The sequence below is a fragment of the Mytilus galloprovincialis genome, chromosome 5 (genome assembly GCF_965363235.1).
Source record: "Mytilus galloprovincialis chromosome 5, xbMytGall1.hap1.1, whole genome shotgun sequence".
NCBI lineage: Eukaryota > Metazoa > Mollusca > Bivalvia > Mytilida > Mytilidae > Mytilus > Mytilus galloprovincialis.
This window is the reverse complement of record NC_134842.1, coordinates 12,655,921-12,669,482: the sequence shown is the minus strand read 5'-3', so window position 1 is coordinate 12,669,482 and position 13,562 is coordinate 12,655,921. Positions and strand designations below refer to the sequence as shown.

General features: G+C 32.8%; 1 protein-coding gene across 6 annotated transcripts in view; it reads right to left on the bottom strand.

Annotated features, from left to right (window-relative positions):
* Positions 1-13,562, bottom strand: part of LOC143075172 (uncharacterized) — a 63,044-nt gene that overhangs the window by 34,714 nt on the left and 14,768 nt on the right. For 4 of the 6 annotated variants that reach the window (XM_076250503.1, XM_076250504.1, XM_076250506.1 and 1 more), the window contains 9 exons: positions 12,542-12,649; positions 11,629-11,736; positions 10,134-10,241; positions 9,168-9,275; positions 8,137-8,244; positions 7,392-7,499; positions 6,684-6,791; positions 5,938-6,045; positions 5,360-5,467 (listed from right to left, as the gene is read on the bottom strand). In XM_076250503.1, the coding sequence (XP_076106618.1) occupies positions 5,360-5,467; positions 5,938-6,045; positions 6,684-6,791; positions 7,392-7,499; positions 8,137-8,244; positions 9,168-9,275; positions 10,134-10,241; positions 11,629-11,736; positions 12,542-12,649 (972 nt within the window). The remainder of the gene's footprint in view (positions 1-5,359; positions 5,468-5,937; positions 6,046-6,683; positions 6,792-7,391; positions 7,500-8,136; positions 8,245-9,167; positions 9,276-10,133; positions 10,242-11,628; positions 11,737-12,541; positions 12,650-13,562) is intronic. The other 2 variants (XM_076250507.1, XM_076250509.1) reach the window with 2 other exon arrangements.

Below are 13,562 nucleotides of genomic sequence, written 5' to 3'. Positions count from 1 at the left end.
TAATGATTTCTGTACGCCAGTCAGACGGGATGAATCTGTTGTAATAATAAATTATCCCCTTGAAAATGAAATGGATGATTATTTAATGCAAAACCCCCTGCAAAGGCAACTTCAGGTAGTATTGAAAGTACTTTTTTAGACATGCGTAATATAACATTATCTCCAAAATGGCCAATCTGTGCAAATACACAACTGAACAGGGAAATGATAAACCAACAGCGAAAGGTGTGTCAATCTTATCCGAGTTTCCCGTGCATGCACCCTCCGACTAGGAAGAGATAAGTCTAGGTCAGGTCAGGACTTGTTAGATGAGGCTAATGGTATAGATAGTTTACGTATTTTATCTTTTAACATTGAAGGACTTTTAAGCAACAATGTAAATCTGCAAAATCTAAGTGAACATTTTGACATTATTATGCTTCAAGAGCATTGGCTGTATTCTAGAGATAAATATAGAATTCATGATGATTTTAACCTTTTTAATTCATATACTAAATACTTTGATGATGATAAATTCGATACTCCGATTCAAAGACGTCGGGGTCATGCTGGTGTTTCAATTATGTATAGAAAAACATTGCAACCAACTATAATTATTGGGGTTTTTATTAAAACTAGCAAAACCAATACTTCTGTTATGTGTATACCTTCCAACAAGAGAAAATGGATATTCCCGTGATGACTACCAAGCGATATTGGGTGAACTTTCAGAAATTATTCAAAAATATAATGACTCATATGCAATTATTCTCGGAGGAGATATGAACGCCTCGTTTCATCGTAACAGTAGTAATACTAGAGATATTGACTTTAAACTATTTGCCAATGAACATACTCTCTCTTTACCTAAACTTTGTAAAGAACAAGATAATTTTTTTCATTTAAATGGGAAAGACTCTTCACAAATTGATTACTTTATTCTTAATACTGATATTGTGACATCCTATAACGTACTGACAAGAGAGCTGTGTAACACATATACACATGATCCAATCACTATAATTGTCCCAATGGAAAAGTCTATTGATGAGTCGACTAATTCAGAAAACAAGTGTGTGCGGAAAATTGACTGGAATAAAATTGACACAAATGAATATGAAAGAAAAGTGAGCCATAAACTTGACTCTGAACTCCAGAATTTAGATTTGGAATCGCTTGATAGTTTTATAGATAATCTGTGTGAAATTGTTGCTGAAACAGCTAGGGAGCTTGTCCCATCTAAACAAAATTCTGGAACACGTACTCGTAGGAAAGGCAGAGTTTGGCCTCCACATATTGTGGATATCATTAGGAAAGAGAAACATTGTTTTTGGAAATTGAAACAAGCTGGTCAACCAAAAAAAGGTAACAAACATTTTAAGGAATTAAACAAACGAAAAAAGATCTCAGGTCTGCTCAGCGACAGCTTTAAGCATCTAAACGTCAAGACAACCTTATCAATATAATGGAACTTCGTGAAACTGATCAAAAACAATTTTATAAACTTATCATACGCCAATGGGACCACAACTATATATCAACCTCTGTTCTTAGATATAATGACAAGATTGTTAGTGACTCTATAGCCATTTGTGAAACATGGGCTGACTATTTTCAAGAACTGTCTACCCCTTTTGATAATGATTTTTTTTATAACAGTTATAAACAATTGGTCGAAGATGATGTTAAAATACTACAGGATCTTTTTAACACTAATAAAGAACCCCTAGAATTTCTATCTGAGGATGTTGTGGGAAAGTGTATAATGTCTTTCAAAAACGGAAAAGCAGCTGATGAACAAGTTATTACCATTGAACATTTAAAATATGGTGGTCAACCTGTTATTAAAATTATTGTGAAATAAGTAAATTTTATATTTCAACATATTAACCTCCCATCTAATCTAAAAAGTGGTATATGTTATCCAGTATTCAAAAACGGGGGCAAACCTAGAGAAATGTCTAATCTTATCGTAAAATTACCGTAACTAGTACTATTGGAAAAGTAGTGGAAAAACTTCATCTATCAAACATGTGAACATTATTAAAGATAAACAAAGTCGGTTGCAAAAAGGCTTCACATTTGGAGAATGTCCTTCTGTAGCAGCATTAATCTTAACTGAACTCAAGACTGAAGCTAAGAAATTAAAGGAAAACAATTAATCATAACTTTAGTGATGCTCAAAAAGCTTTTGATATTGTGTGGCACTCTGGGCTAATGAGAGAGATGTATAAAGGTGGAATGACCGGTGACAATTTGTTACTATTCAATGAGTGGTATAAGAACTTGAAGTCCTCTGTAATGTGGCAAAGTATCAAATCAAAACCACTTCACAAATTCCAGGGTGTTCGCCAGGGTGGAGTTTGGTCCCCGACTGCCTATAAGGTCTTCATAAACACACTACTGAAAACGTTTGAAAGGAATGGTCTTGGTGCTCACTTGGGTTCTATTTACTGTGGAATACCCCGTATGACATGCAAACAATGTTAAATGTCTTGTCTGATTATGCAAATAAACATCGCTACATAATTAGCAGTCAGAAGTCATGTACTCTACAATATGGAAGTAAAACTGAACATTTATTTACACTGAATGGTCAACCTCTTTAAAATTCTGTAAAAGCGACTCATCTTGGTATAGATCATAATGTCAATTCTAAACATGGTGTGTACGATTGTGTACCTAATCGAATTCAGACAGCTAGGAAAACAGTGTATGCCCTCATGGGAGCTGGGCTCCATGGATTGAATGGACGTAACCATAAAATTTCTATGCACCTGGTGAAAATTTATGTGCTACCCAGACTTTTGTACGGAGTAGACTCCATAATACTTTCAGATATGAAATTACTCTCCGTATATTACACCAAGCTTCTAAAGAAGATCCAGCATTTGCCAGAGCGCACTACCACTAGTGCTGGCTACTTACTCCTCGGTCAAATTCCAGTTGAGGCTGAATTGCATGGTTCTGTCGAGCGTGATGTTGCTATAAGACAACTGGATGTAATGCCAAGGGATTCAAATAGTTGGTTTGGCAAAATTGTTGACTTAACACAACAGTATGGCCACCATCACCACATGATCTTATTAATGTGCCACCGGGAAAAATTGAGTGGAAAAATATTGTAAGAATATCTATCTATTCATATTGGATTGATCTTCTTAATTCTGGTGTAAAATCAAAGTCATCTCTAAAGTTTTTGAATGTCAATAATATCACTCAAGGAAAAACCCACAATGTCTGGGATAGCTGTGAAACAGAGCCGTTTCCTTCAACTATGGCCAGTATAAAAGCAAAAATCATGTGTGGAACTTATACCTTACAACATGACAGAGCTAAGTTCGACAGATCTGGTGGAACTAATTCAGCATGTAAATTATGTGGCAAAAGGAAGTGAGGACATTAAATATTTCCTTTTATATTGTGAAAAATTGAGAGACATAAAGGAGCATTTCCTAAATATTACACTAGTAAAGTTATATGACTGTGTTGATATGGAAGTGTATAATGAAATATTATCATCAGATGACTTACAACTCTAAGTTACTCTTGACTGTTCATCCTTTGGATTCCTAGACGAATCCATCATCTCTAATATTGAATGTGTATCTAGAGGTTATTGTTATACACTACATCAAAGAAGATTTTCGCTACTTCAAATAACCTAGTTATCGTCATTATACAATTGACAATAAAATATATATTAACTTCCCATTAAAGTATATTTTAACTTCCCTTTAATGTTCATTATTTGTATATACCTGGTTAACATAAAGTTCATGATGAAACCCATAATAAATCATGTAGTTAAGGTGTGATTGAGCCCCTGAATATAGCAACAACCAAGTTACACCGTATGGTGTGCGCCTGACAGAGGCGGAATTTACAGATTAGTATACAGTATAAATACAGAGTCACGTAAAGTAGATATAACAAAACACAGACTTAACAGTGAAAGTAATAATAATTAATAAATTAATTAGTTGGTTCAAAGTATGACGGGATACATAAGTACAGAGTCACGTCAAATGTATATCATAAAAACAGACTTAACAGAAAAAGTGGTATTAATAAATAAAATAGTTTTGTCATTCAGAGTATGACAAGATACTTTAGTAAAAGTAGTATTTGTAAATAAAATAATTTTGTCGTTCATAGTATGATGGTTTACATCAGCACAGAGTCACGTCAAATGAATATATAAAAAAAACTGACTTAACAGTAAAAGTAATATTAATAAAGACAAATAAACGAATACTATAACACCTTATTAAGATGATAACCAACGTCAGTACGCAAAATCTATACTTCAAGACCATCTTGTATTATTTGTGAAGTTGATACGGAATATTTATTAACAAGTTCTTGGTACCTTCCGATGAAGCGTCTTTGTTCTTCATAGCATCCCAAAAATATGTTGTAGATTCTTGTACAACACAGCTTGACCTCCAAAACTGTGTCTCAGATTTCCAAAAACATCAATAGAACAAATTTTATACTCAATTAAATTAAGTGGTCTCTTATGAATTGATGTTGCAAACTTCATTGACGATTTATGATAGAATGAAATACAATAGGAAAAATCTGAGACATGATTTTGGAGGTCAAACTGTCTTGTGCAAGAGTCTATAAAATATTTTGTGATGCTATGAATAACAAAGAAGCTAAATTCATTCAAGTATGGACATCACAATATGGCAACTTATACAAAACAATTAATTATGTATCAATTAAGTCATAATGAAATTATCTCAATTTGAAAGATTAATCCTTCTTCTTTCTTTTTGTACCTCATTTATTAAATTTAAAGACAGATGAGTGGAATTACATCAGTTTAAAGATGTCTGATTGGGGATGAAAAATCTTTGTATTGTGCTACCTTAAGGCTATGAATCGATTATTTGTCACTGGAATTATACATTATCAACTGGGTCGATGCCACTGCTGGTGGACGTTTCGTCCCCGAGGGTATCACCAGCCCAGTAGTCCACACTTATTATTAATAAATTTCCGGTTGCAAAACTTTGAATTTTTCGAAAAACTAAGGATTTTCTTATCCCAGGCATAGATTACCTTAGCCGTATTTGGCACAACTTTTTGGAATTGTGGATCCTCAATGCTCTTCAACTTTGTACTTGTTTGGCTTTATAAATACTTTGATATGAGCGTCACTGATGAGTCTTATGTAGACGAAACGCGCGTCTGGCGTACTAAATTATAATCCTGGTACCTTTGATAACTATTTATAAATTTTTTTTACAATTTACAAATTGTAGTTAGGTCTATCATATGGATCGAAGGCCTTAGTTAATAATTTTATTATGAAAATGAAAGCAACTTGAATTAACATAAACGCCCACATTAAAAAAGCCACAAATACCTTCACATGATGATCCAGAGAAGCCACGTCTACAAGAACACTGACAAGTTCTTCCTGATATAGTTTTTGTTCCTCCATTATCACAAGGAACACCATCACAAGGATCAACTGAAAAATTGATTGAGATATATATCAGGGTGTTCAACCCCAAATGCAATAACATTCTTACCACCCATTTCTGTTTTTTTATTGTAAAGAGTTTAAAATTCAAATAAATAAGATTTCGTACTAACTGAGATGAAAACTGTTGTTATTGCTATCTTTCGATTATCTTCTATAATATAACTTATATCAAAATGAGTTTTGATATATTTTGTTGTCTATGCTATTTCTATATGTAAATAAATCACAACAGTACTGAACTCCGAGGAAAAATCCCTATTCAAATGGTAAAACCAAAAACATCAAACACTTCAAACGAATGGATAACAACTGTCATTTCCTTGACTTGGTACAGGTATTTTCTTATGTTGACAATGGTGAATTGTACCTGATTGTATAGCTAGCTAAACCTCTCACTAGTATAATAATCGCATCAAACTGAATATAATGACACTAATATGATCAGTAATTTTTACCTTGACACACATTGCCAGAGTATCCTTTAGGACAAACACATAGATAGCTGCCATTTACATTTAAGCATGATCCGGAATTCACACACGGACTACTGCTGCATGGTGTCACTGAAGCAAGAGATAAAAAGAAAACCACAATATAATTGTATCGCGTAGTTTATTTTACGTTCATATATATCCATCTTATTTATAATAACAATTTTACCTAAAAAAAAAGAAAACAACATAAATTATGATCTATTCAAAGATTTAGGAATCCAAAATAATATCATATGTATTATGTTTAGATCGATATTGTTACAGTTATCCTGTTGACAATAAAACCCGCTCATGAAAAAGACCATACATTCTTTAAAATATGTTTGCACTTTCCAAACTGCTTGAAAACAGCTATTTAAAAGTCCTTATGTACTTCGTTTACGGTTAATACTTACCTGAAAAACGTATAACGCGCCTGTAGTGGGTGATTTGATATTTTATTTTTAACAAGAAGAAATAAACCAATCTCTTTTCCTTCATCAGGAAATAAAATTGCTATCAAGTACAAAAATAACTTCAAAAAAATTAAACAGTGTTTTCAAATGGTGTTATATAAAAAGAAGACGTTGATTTCCAATGAGACAACTCTCTACAAGTGCACACATGACACAGCAATTAACAACTATATGTGATCGTAAGGCATTCAACAATGAGAAAGCCCATACCACGTAGTCAGCCATGTGTTCTTGAAATATATTATAACTCACCTTCACATGATTTGCCCGAATATCCCTTTGAACAATTACAACTGAAACTGTGTCCTGAGATAGAGCAACTACCATCATTTAAACAAGGCTGGTTACTACATGGCGTTACTGCGGAAAACAATCAAATTAAATCATGTAAAAAGTTGCAAACCAATTAAGAGGAACATACAAACTAAGAGAAATGTGTATACTAAATTTAGTCCTGGTATCTATGATGAGTTTATTTACAAACTACGAGAAATGTATGAACTCCAACAGTATCTTGTATCATGTTTAATTTGTGACACTTTAGGAAAAAGATAATCAATCATCTTGTGTAAACCATGCTTTTTACATTTTAAATTTTAGATTTCACTTATTCAAATTTGTTTTCTCTTGTAGGGATTTTTCTCAGTTGCATTGCTTGCACAAGTACAATGGGTATTTGACTAGATGCAGATGTATCATAAAAACATAATGCCATATTCAAATTATATCAATTTACATGTCGATTTACTAGTTAATTTGCTAGTATAAAAGTAAGGCTGTGAATTGATTATTTGTCACTGTAATTGTACTTTAACTATGTTTATATACATCATCAATTTATAAATGGTAGTTTGGTCTATAATAGGGATTGACAGGGTTTGTAGATAATTGTATTTAACGAAAATGAAATGAAAGCAACTTTGAGTAACAGAAACGCCCACATAAAATAATCAGAAATACCTTCACATGATAATCCAGAGAAGCCACTTCTACATGTACACTGACAGGCTGTTCCCGAAACAGATTTTGTTCCTCCATTATCGCAAGGAAAACCAGCACATGGATCAACTGTAAAATTAAGTTTCTTAGGACTGATTACACGCAAACAAAACAAATTTTGCATACCGTGCATGTTCATATATTAGTTTTCAGTAATATATATTCTTTCGTGTGCTCTTTTCGTGTCAATCAAGTGCTCTAACATTTTAATATTAGTGTTTTAATTTTATCTTGACCATAACAAGATTTCAGTGATGTAGGTTTTACATGAACGCCTTACACGATCAATTTGACGTGCTGATAATAGGAACTCTCTTATTAATAGCTAAAGTATCTACTATTTTGACATCTTTAATGCAGTAAAAGACTGAATGGCGCAAATACTAAATTTCAATCCTGGTATCTATGATGAGTTTATAGAACTGTCATTTGAAAACCAGGGCTAACAATTCAAAACCAAATATCGTTAAGATAAGTTCTTTGTAGATGCTGTGTGGTGCCCGGTGTACGTAAATTCGTAAAATAAATCTTAGATCAGACCAGATAAAGCTAAATTGGCAAAAATCAAAAGCTCAAACATATTAAATCAATGGAAAACAACTGAAAGTGTTTGAAATTTTAAATCTCTGTTTCTGTGATTTAAATTTTGAACTTTTTTAACAGGATAAAGAGCAAACACTTGTAGGCTAGAAGTCGATTATATTACCTTCACATGTTTTTCCTGTATATCCCATTGAACAAACACATGCGTAGCTGCTATTATCAATATAACATGAACCTGAATTTAAACAAGGGTTACTGCTGCATGGTGTCACTGGAACGAAGTTATATCATAAAATATTACACGATACAGGTACAATGTTCACATTTTATATTAATTATGATGTTATTACCAGAACAACCGATGCAGTTCATTTTGAAAAATATGAAGCACATAAAGTTGGCACGAATATCGTTTGACTAAGGGGAAAATTATATGATCGAGATTGTGCGACAAACTCTTTTCTCAATTTTTCACATTTTTTCACATTCCTTCAGCGTTGAGGGAAAACTATTTCTCCTCAGTAGTGAAATATCTGTTCTCGGTAAAAGATTGGTCGAAATTTAATTATGACGTTAAATTTTTGTTATTGTCTTCTGAATTTTCTAGTGTGAGTTCCTGAGAAAAGGCGACCATGCATGATGACGTTACATTTAAAGAACACAACTTTTTGCAAGTCTTTGAAAAGGAAGGATATAAATCATTAGAGAATCAGATTCAACAACTATAACTCGTGTATTACGATATTTCTCCACTCTCAATAGTTAAATTGAAATAATGAGAAAAAAAAACTCGGCAAGCCTCCCGCTTTAAATATTAAAATTTAATGTCTCGAGGCAGGGAAATATCGTAACACACATGTTGTAATGATGGAATCTATATATAGACCAATTCAAATTTTTTTTCTCACCTTTGACATTTTTTCCTCAAAAAAAAACTTTCGACTAAAAACACTCGTAGGTCATGGTGTCTGAACAACACAATAACTATCTATGCAAAACAATTGACTCAATGCTTATATGATAGCAACAAACTAGAACTACCAAGTTACAGACTCCTCACTTAGGACACGCCCACATAGACTGTGGCTGTAACATCTGTTCTCCCTCTTGCGACAGTTAAGTATCAGCACGGAATGATAACAAGCTAAAACAAAACAAACTATGTCTTCAATTAAAATGAAATTCAATACTTACCCAAACATGATTTGCCAGAATATCCCGCTTGACAGTCACAAGCATAGCTTTTTCCAGATATAGAACAGTTACCACCATGCAAACAAGGCTGATTGCTGCAAGGTGTTACTGCAAATAGGAAAAATATCGGCTGTTGTTTGCTTTGTGATCGGGTTGTTGTCTCTTTGACACATTCTTTATATGCATTCTCAATTTTATTGTTTGATTCCCTTGTTGCTTACATATAACAGCCGATTTCAATGAGTATGTTGGCAAAGATAGTATCTTTGTCTATCTTGCTTGCTAGCTGAACCGTGAAGTAATTGTTAGGTTAGAAAAACTATCCTCCTTGAAGAGTAGACTAGTCCGACAGATAACCAATCTATCAGTCTGTAGGACTAGGCTACTTCGAAAGGAGGGTAGTATACCTTACCTTGCAATGATTTCACGGTTTAGCTAGCAAGTAAGGTAACCGAAGTTATTACCTTTAGCTATATACTCATTGAAATCGGCTGAAATGCAAAATTAAATATTCAAGCCATGTTGATACAATTCAGTATTATTAGCAATCAAACATTTTTACATCATTATTCTTTGATATTAAATGTATCATTTAGTTAACGATCTTCTATTGAACAGGTTACAAACAAAAAATTATATATATATATATTCTGATAACAGTTATGCTCATACAAAGGTATATAGCGAACAATCACTCAATTAAACAGTCGTGAACTCTCACTATATGTTTAAAAATTACAGCAAAACAACTAAATTGATATACAATGTGTGGCATTTAAGATATTTTACCCTTTTCTTACGATTTATTCATCAAATTAAATTTCTTTTCAGTAAAAAATCTTTATTTAGCTTTTTTTCATGGAACTAATGCTATGTTTTCCCTGCGATTTAGAACTTCTTTACAGAATTATTTACAACAACAATTGAATAACAATAGATCATGAACCCATGAAAAATAATAGTTACCTTGACATGTTGATCCATAGAAGCCACCTCTACACGTGCACTGACAGGTTGTTCCCGATACAGACTTTGTTCCTCCATTTTTACAAGAAAAACCTTTACATGGGTCATCTGTGAAATTGATTTTAATTCAAAATACAAAAGTAGATCATAATAATGATGATGGTTAGGTATGGTGTGTCACCGTGATGTCTAAATTGATTGACGAGATTTGAACGTTAGAAAGCTAATGTTGCCATTAATGAACGTGCCTGTTTACAAGAAACGAATCTACTGAAAGATATGTCATGATACTCGAATACATTATTCTTATTTCGAGGCAATATATCTATACAATATCTGCTTAGCGGAAAGGAGACAATACACATGGTTTGACCAGGTTGATATAGATTAAAAACACGAAAAAAGTTTGTGTAGGCTATAACATAACATTAATGGTACCAATTGGTCTGCAACATATGCCTTAATCGACAATTAATATCTCTTTCTTGATGCTCGACCTTAACGTATCTTAAAATCATAGCTTATCAAAAGAAACAAGATACGATGAACCATAAGAGATTCAAACTTTTTAAACGAGCAATGAACCAGTACTTTGCATGAGGTAGATATATTCATGAATTTGAAATATTTTTCAAATTTTGTAACATAAAATTTCAAAAGAACACAGGTACAACATCCTTATTTTTATGCTTTTTTTTTCCTTTTTGACGTATCGATAAGTTGGTTGACCGTTATGGAATAACTGTTTCACAATTGATATCCGATATGTTCCTTACGTCGTAACTACAATCCCCTTCCCCTTCATGAATGTGACCTACCAAATTAGACTATTTACCGGATTTGTTATCACCTAAGCAACACGACGGGTGCCACATGTGGAGCAGGATCTGCTTACCCTTCCGGAGCACCTGAGAGCACCCCTAGTTTTTGGTGGGGTTCGTGTTGTTTATTCTTTAGTTTTTTTATACTGTGTCATGTGTACTATTGTTTGTCTGTTTGTCTTTTTCATTTTTAGCCGTGGCTTTGTCAGTTTATTTTCGATTTATGAGTTTGACTGTTCCTCTGGTATCTTTCGTCCCTCTTTTACGATTTTAATTTTAAATGAAAAGATATGCAGAAGATACCAAAGGAATATTCAAACTAATTCGTCGAAAACAAACTGATAAAATATTGAAAACTAAAGACTGAGCTACACAACTCAACCAAAAAGAGGGGTGATCTCTGGTACAACGGAAGGGTTCTGCAGATTTGTCTAAAATTGTGACCTCTAGTGTGGTCATTAATAAATATATATTGATAAGTTATAAACGAGCCATCACGCAATACCCGACTGATAATAAGATCTTACTATCAATAAGACATCCCGAAATTAAGTAGCCATTTGTCAGGTGAATTATCTTAACCTGAAACTTGATCGAATTTGAAAATGTAAACGTTTTTGAATGTTGTGTTAGTTGTACTGAACGCTTAAGAAATACTATTCTGTACATGATACCTTCACATAGCTTGCCAGAATATCCTTTGGGACAAACACAAATGTAGCTTCCATCAGCAGTTAAACATGTTCCAGAATTTACACAAGGAGTACTGCTGCATGGTGTAACTGAAACATAAATGAAGCGGTTAATTCGCATGGTGATACATGATAGCAGTAGACATTGACTCTGTTAGACAATATAATACGGTATGCATGGGTTCTGCTAGAGTTCATATGGGATTCAATCATGTTTTGTTTGTTGTCCTGACTTTTCATCTCAATCCATTTATCAGATTAGAAGATAGTAAATACAACGCAATATATTTAAGTTTTTACATTTCATTTATTTTTCTATTTTTCTTTTCAATGTATTTATGGTTAATTTGTTCTTGTGTGAACATGCATTAAATAATTTTCACTGGATATTCAGCAATAAACATTCAATCAATTAGGCATTGTGTACACTTATATTGAATATATCCTATAGATATAGTAAGATGTGTTATGAGTTCCAATAAGACAACTCTCAATCCAAGTCACAATTTATAAAAGTAGACCATTATAGGTCAAGGTACGGTCTTCAACACGGAGCATTGGCTCACACCGAACAACAAGCTATGCAGGGCCCTAAAATTACTAGGGTAAACCATTCAAACGGGAAAACCAACGTTATAATCTATATAAAAAAGAAAAACTGTTAGTTTGCTTGATATGACCATTATAACGTACACAGTTCAGTTTTTTTTTACAATCAATATTATTTTGAAAAATATCAATAAAAATGCAACCATGTCTTCTGACAGTTAACTTTATTAAGGGCATTTATCCATCTTATAAAATATTCACAAAATTTGCAAGATTATCCACAAATTGTATGCCATAGTCACTGTCTTGTTTTATCTTTTAAATTGTTGTTTCCAATTGCAGATACCTTCACATAGTTTGCCTGAGTATCCATCTGAACAATTACAATTGAAGCTGTTTTGTGAAGTTGAACAACTGCCACCATGAAGACAAGGTTGACTGGTACAAGGTGTTACTGAAAACAAATAACACAAAACAAGTCAGACAATTTTGCAAATCTGTTAGTTTTTTTTTTAATATGACTGTTTTAAATTTTAGAATTTTCTTATATTTTCTTGTCCGACTGGACGATAGTCACATTTTTCTATGTTGATAAATTAAAAAATTGTTTACAAAAACCAATGTTCCAAGGCCTATATGCAAATTTTACCCTACATGTAACTGACTATCATTAATAGGCCCAGTTTGTCCATAAAGAACTTCGACTATTGTTGTTTTGTTACAGCAATGGCTTTTGGATTTTTATTCAAATGCATTCCTGCTGAAGGTTAATACAAAAAAAACCCAACATTTTGGACAATTTGAAAACCAAGCTACAAAACGTTTTATGAAGTTATAATTTATCTGTCACTTTTCGATACGAATTTGGCTATTTTGTATCAAGTCAATTATGGTTGTCAGTAAGAAATTACTACGAATGCAAATCTGTGCAGGTGTTTTTAGTGATTTTCCAGAAAAAATATGCACACATTTGGAATTTTCCTCATATATTTGAAATACGAAAGTGCCATGAAATACCAAGTTTCTTCCATCATTTGGTTATGCAAAGTCCTTCACATTGGTTTACAATTAAGATATTAATATAAAACCAATCTTTTTTCTGAACATGTTGTCTAGTATATTTGTGGCTTAATTATTCTCTAGATATAAATTCAATAGATGCATCAATGTAATCCCCAGTTTTTTTTGTGGGTTTCGTGTTGCTAAGTCTTTGGTTTTCTATGTTGTTTCTTCTGTTCTATTATTTGTCTGTTTGTCTTTTTAGTTGCCTTGTCAGTTTATTTTCGATGTATGAGTTTGACTGTCCCTCTGATATATTTGTCCCTCTTTTAAGTAAAATATCAAGAAAAACATATTAATAACAAAAA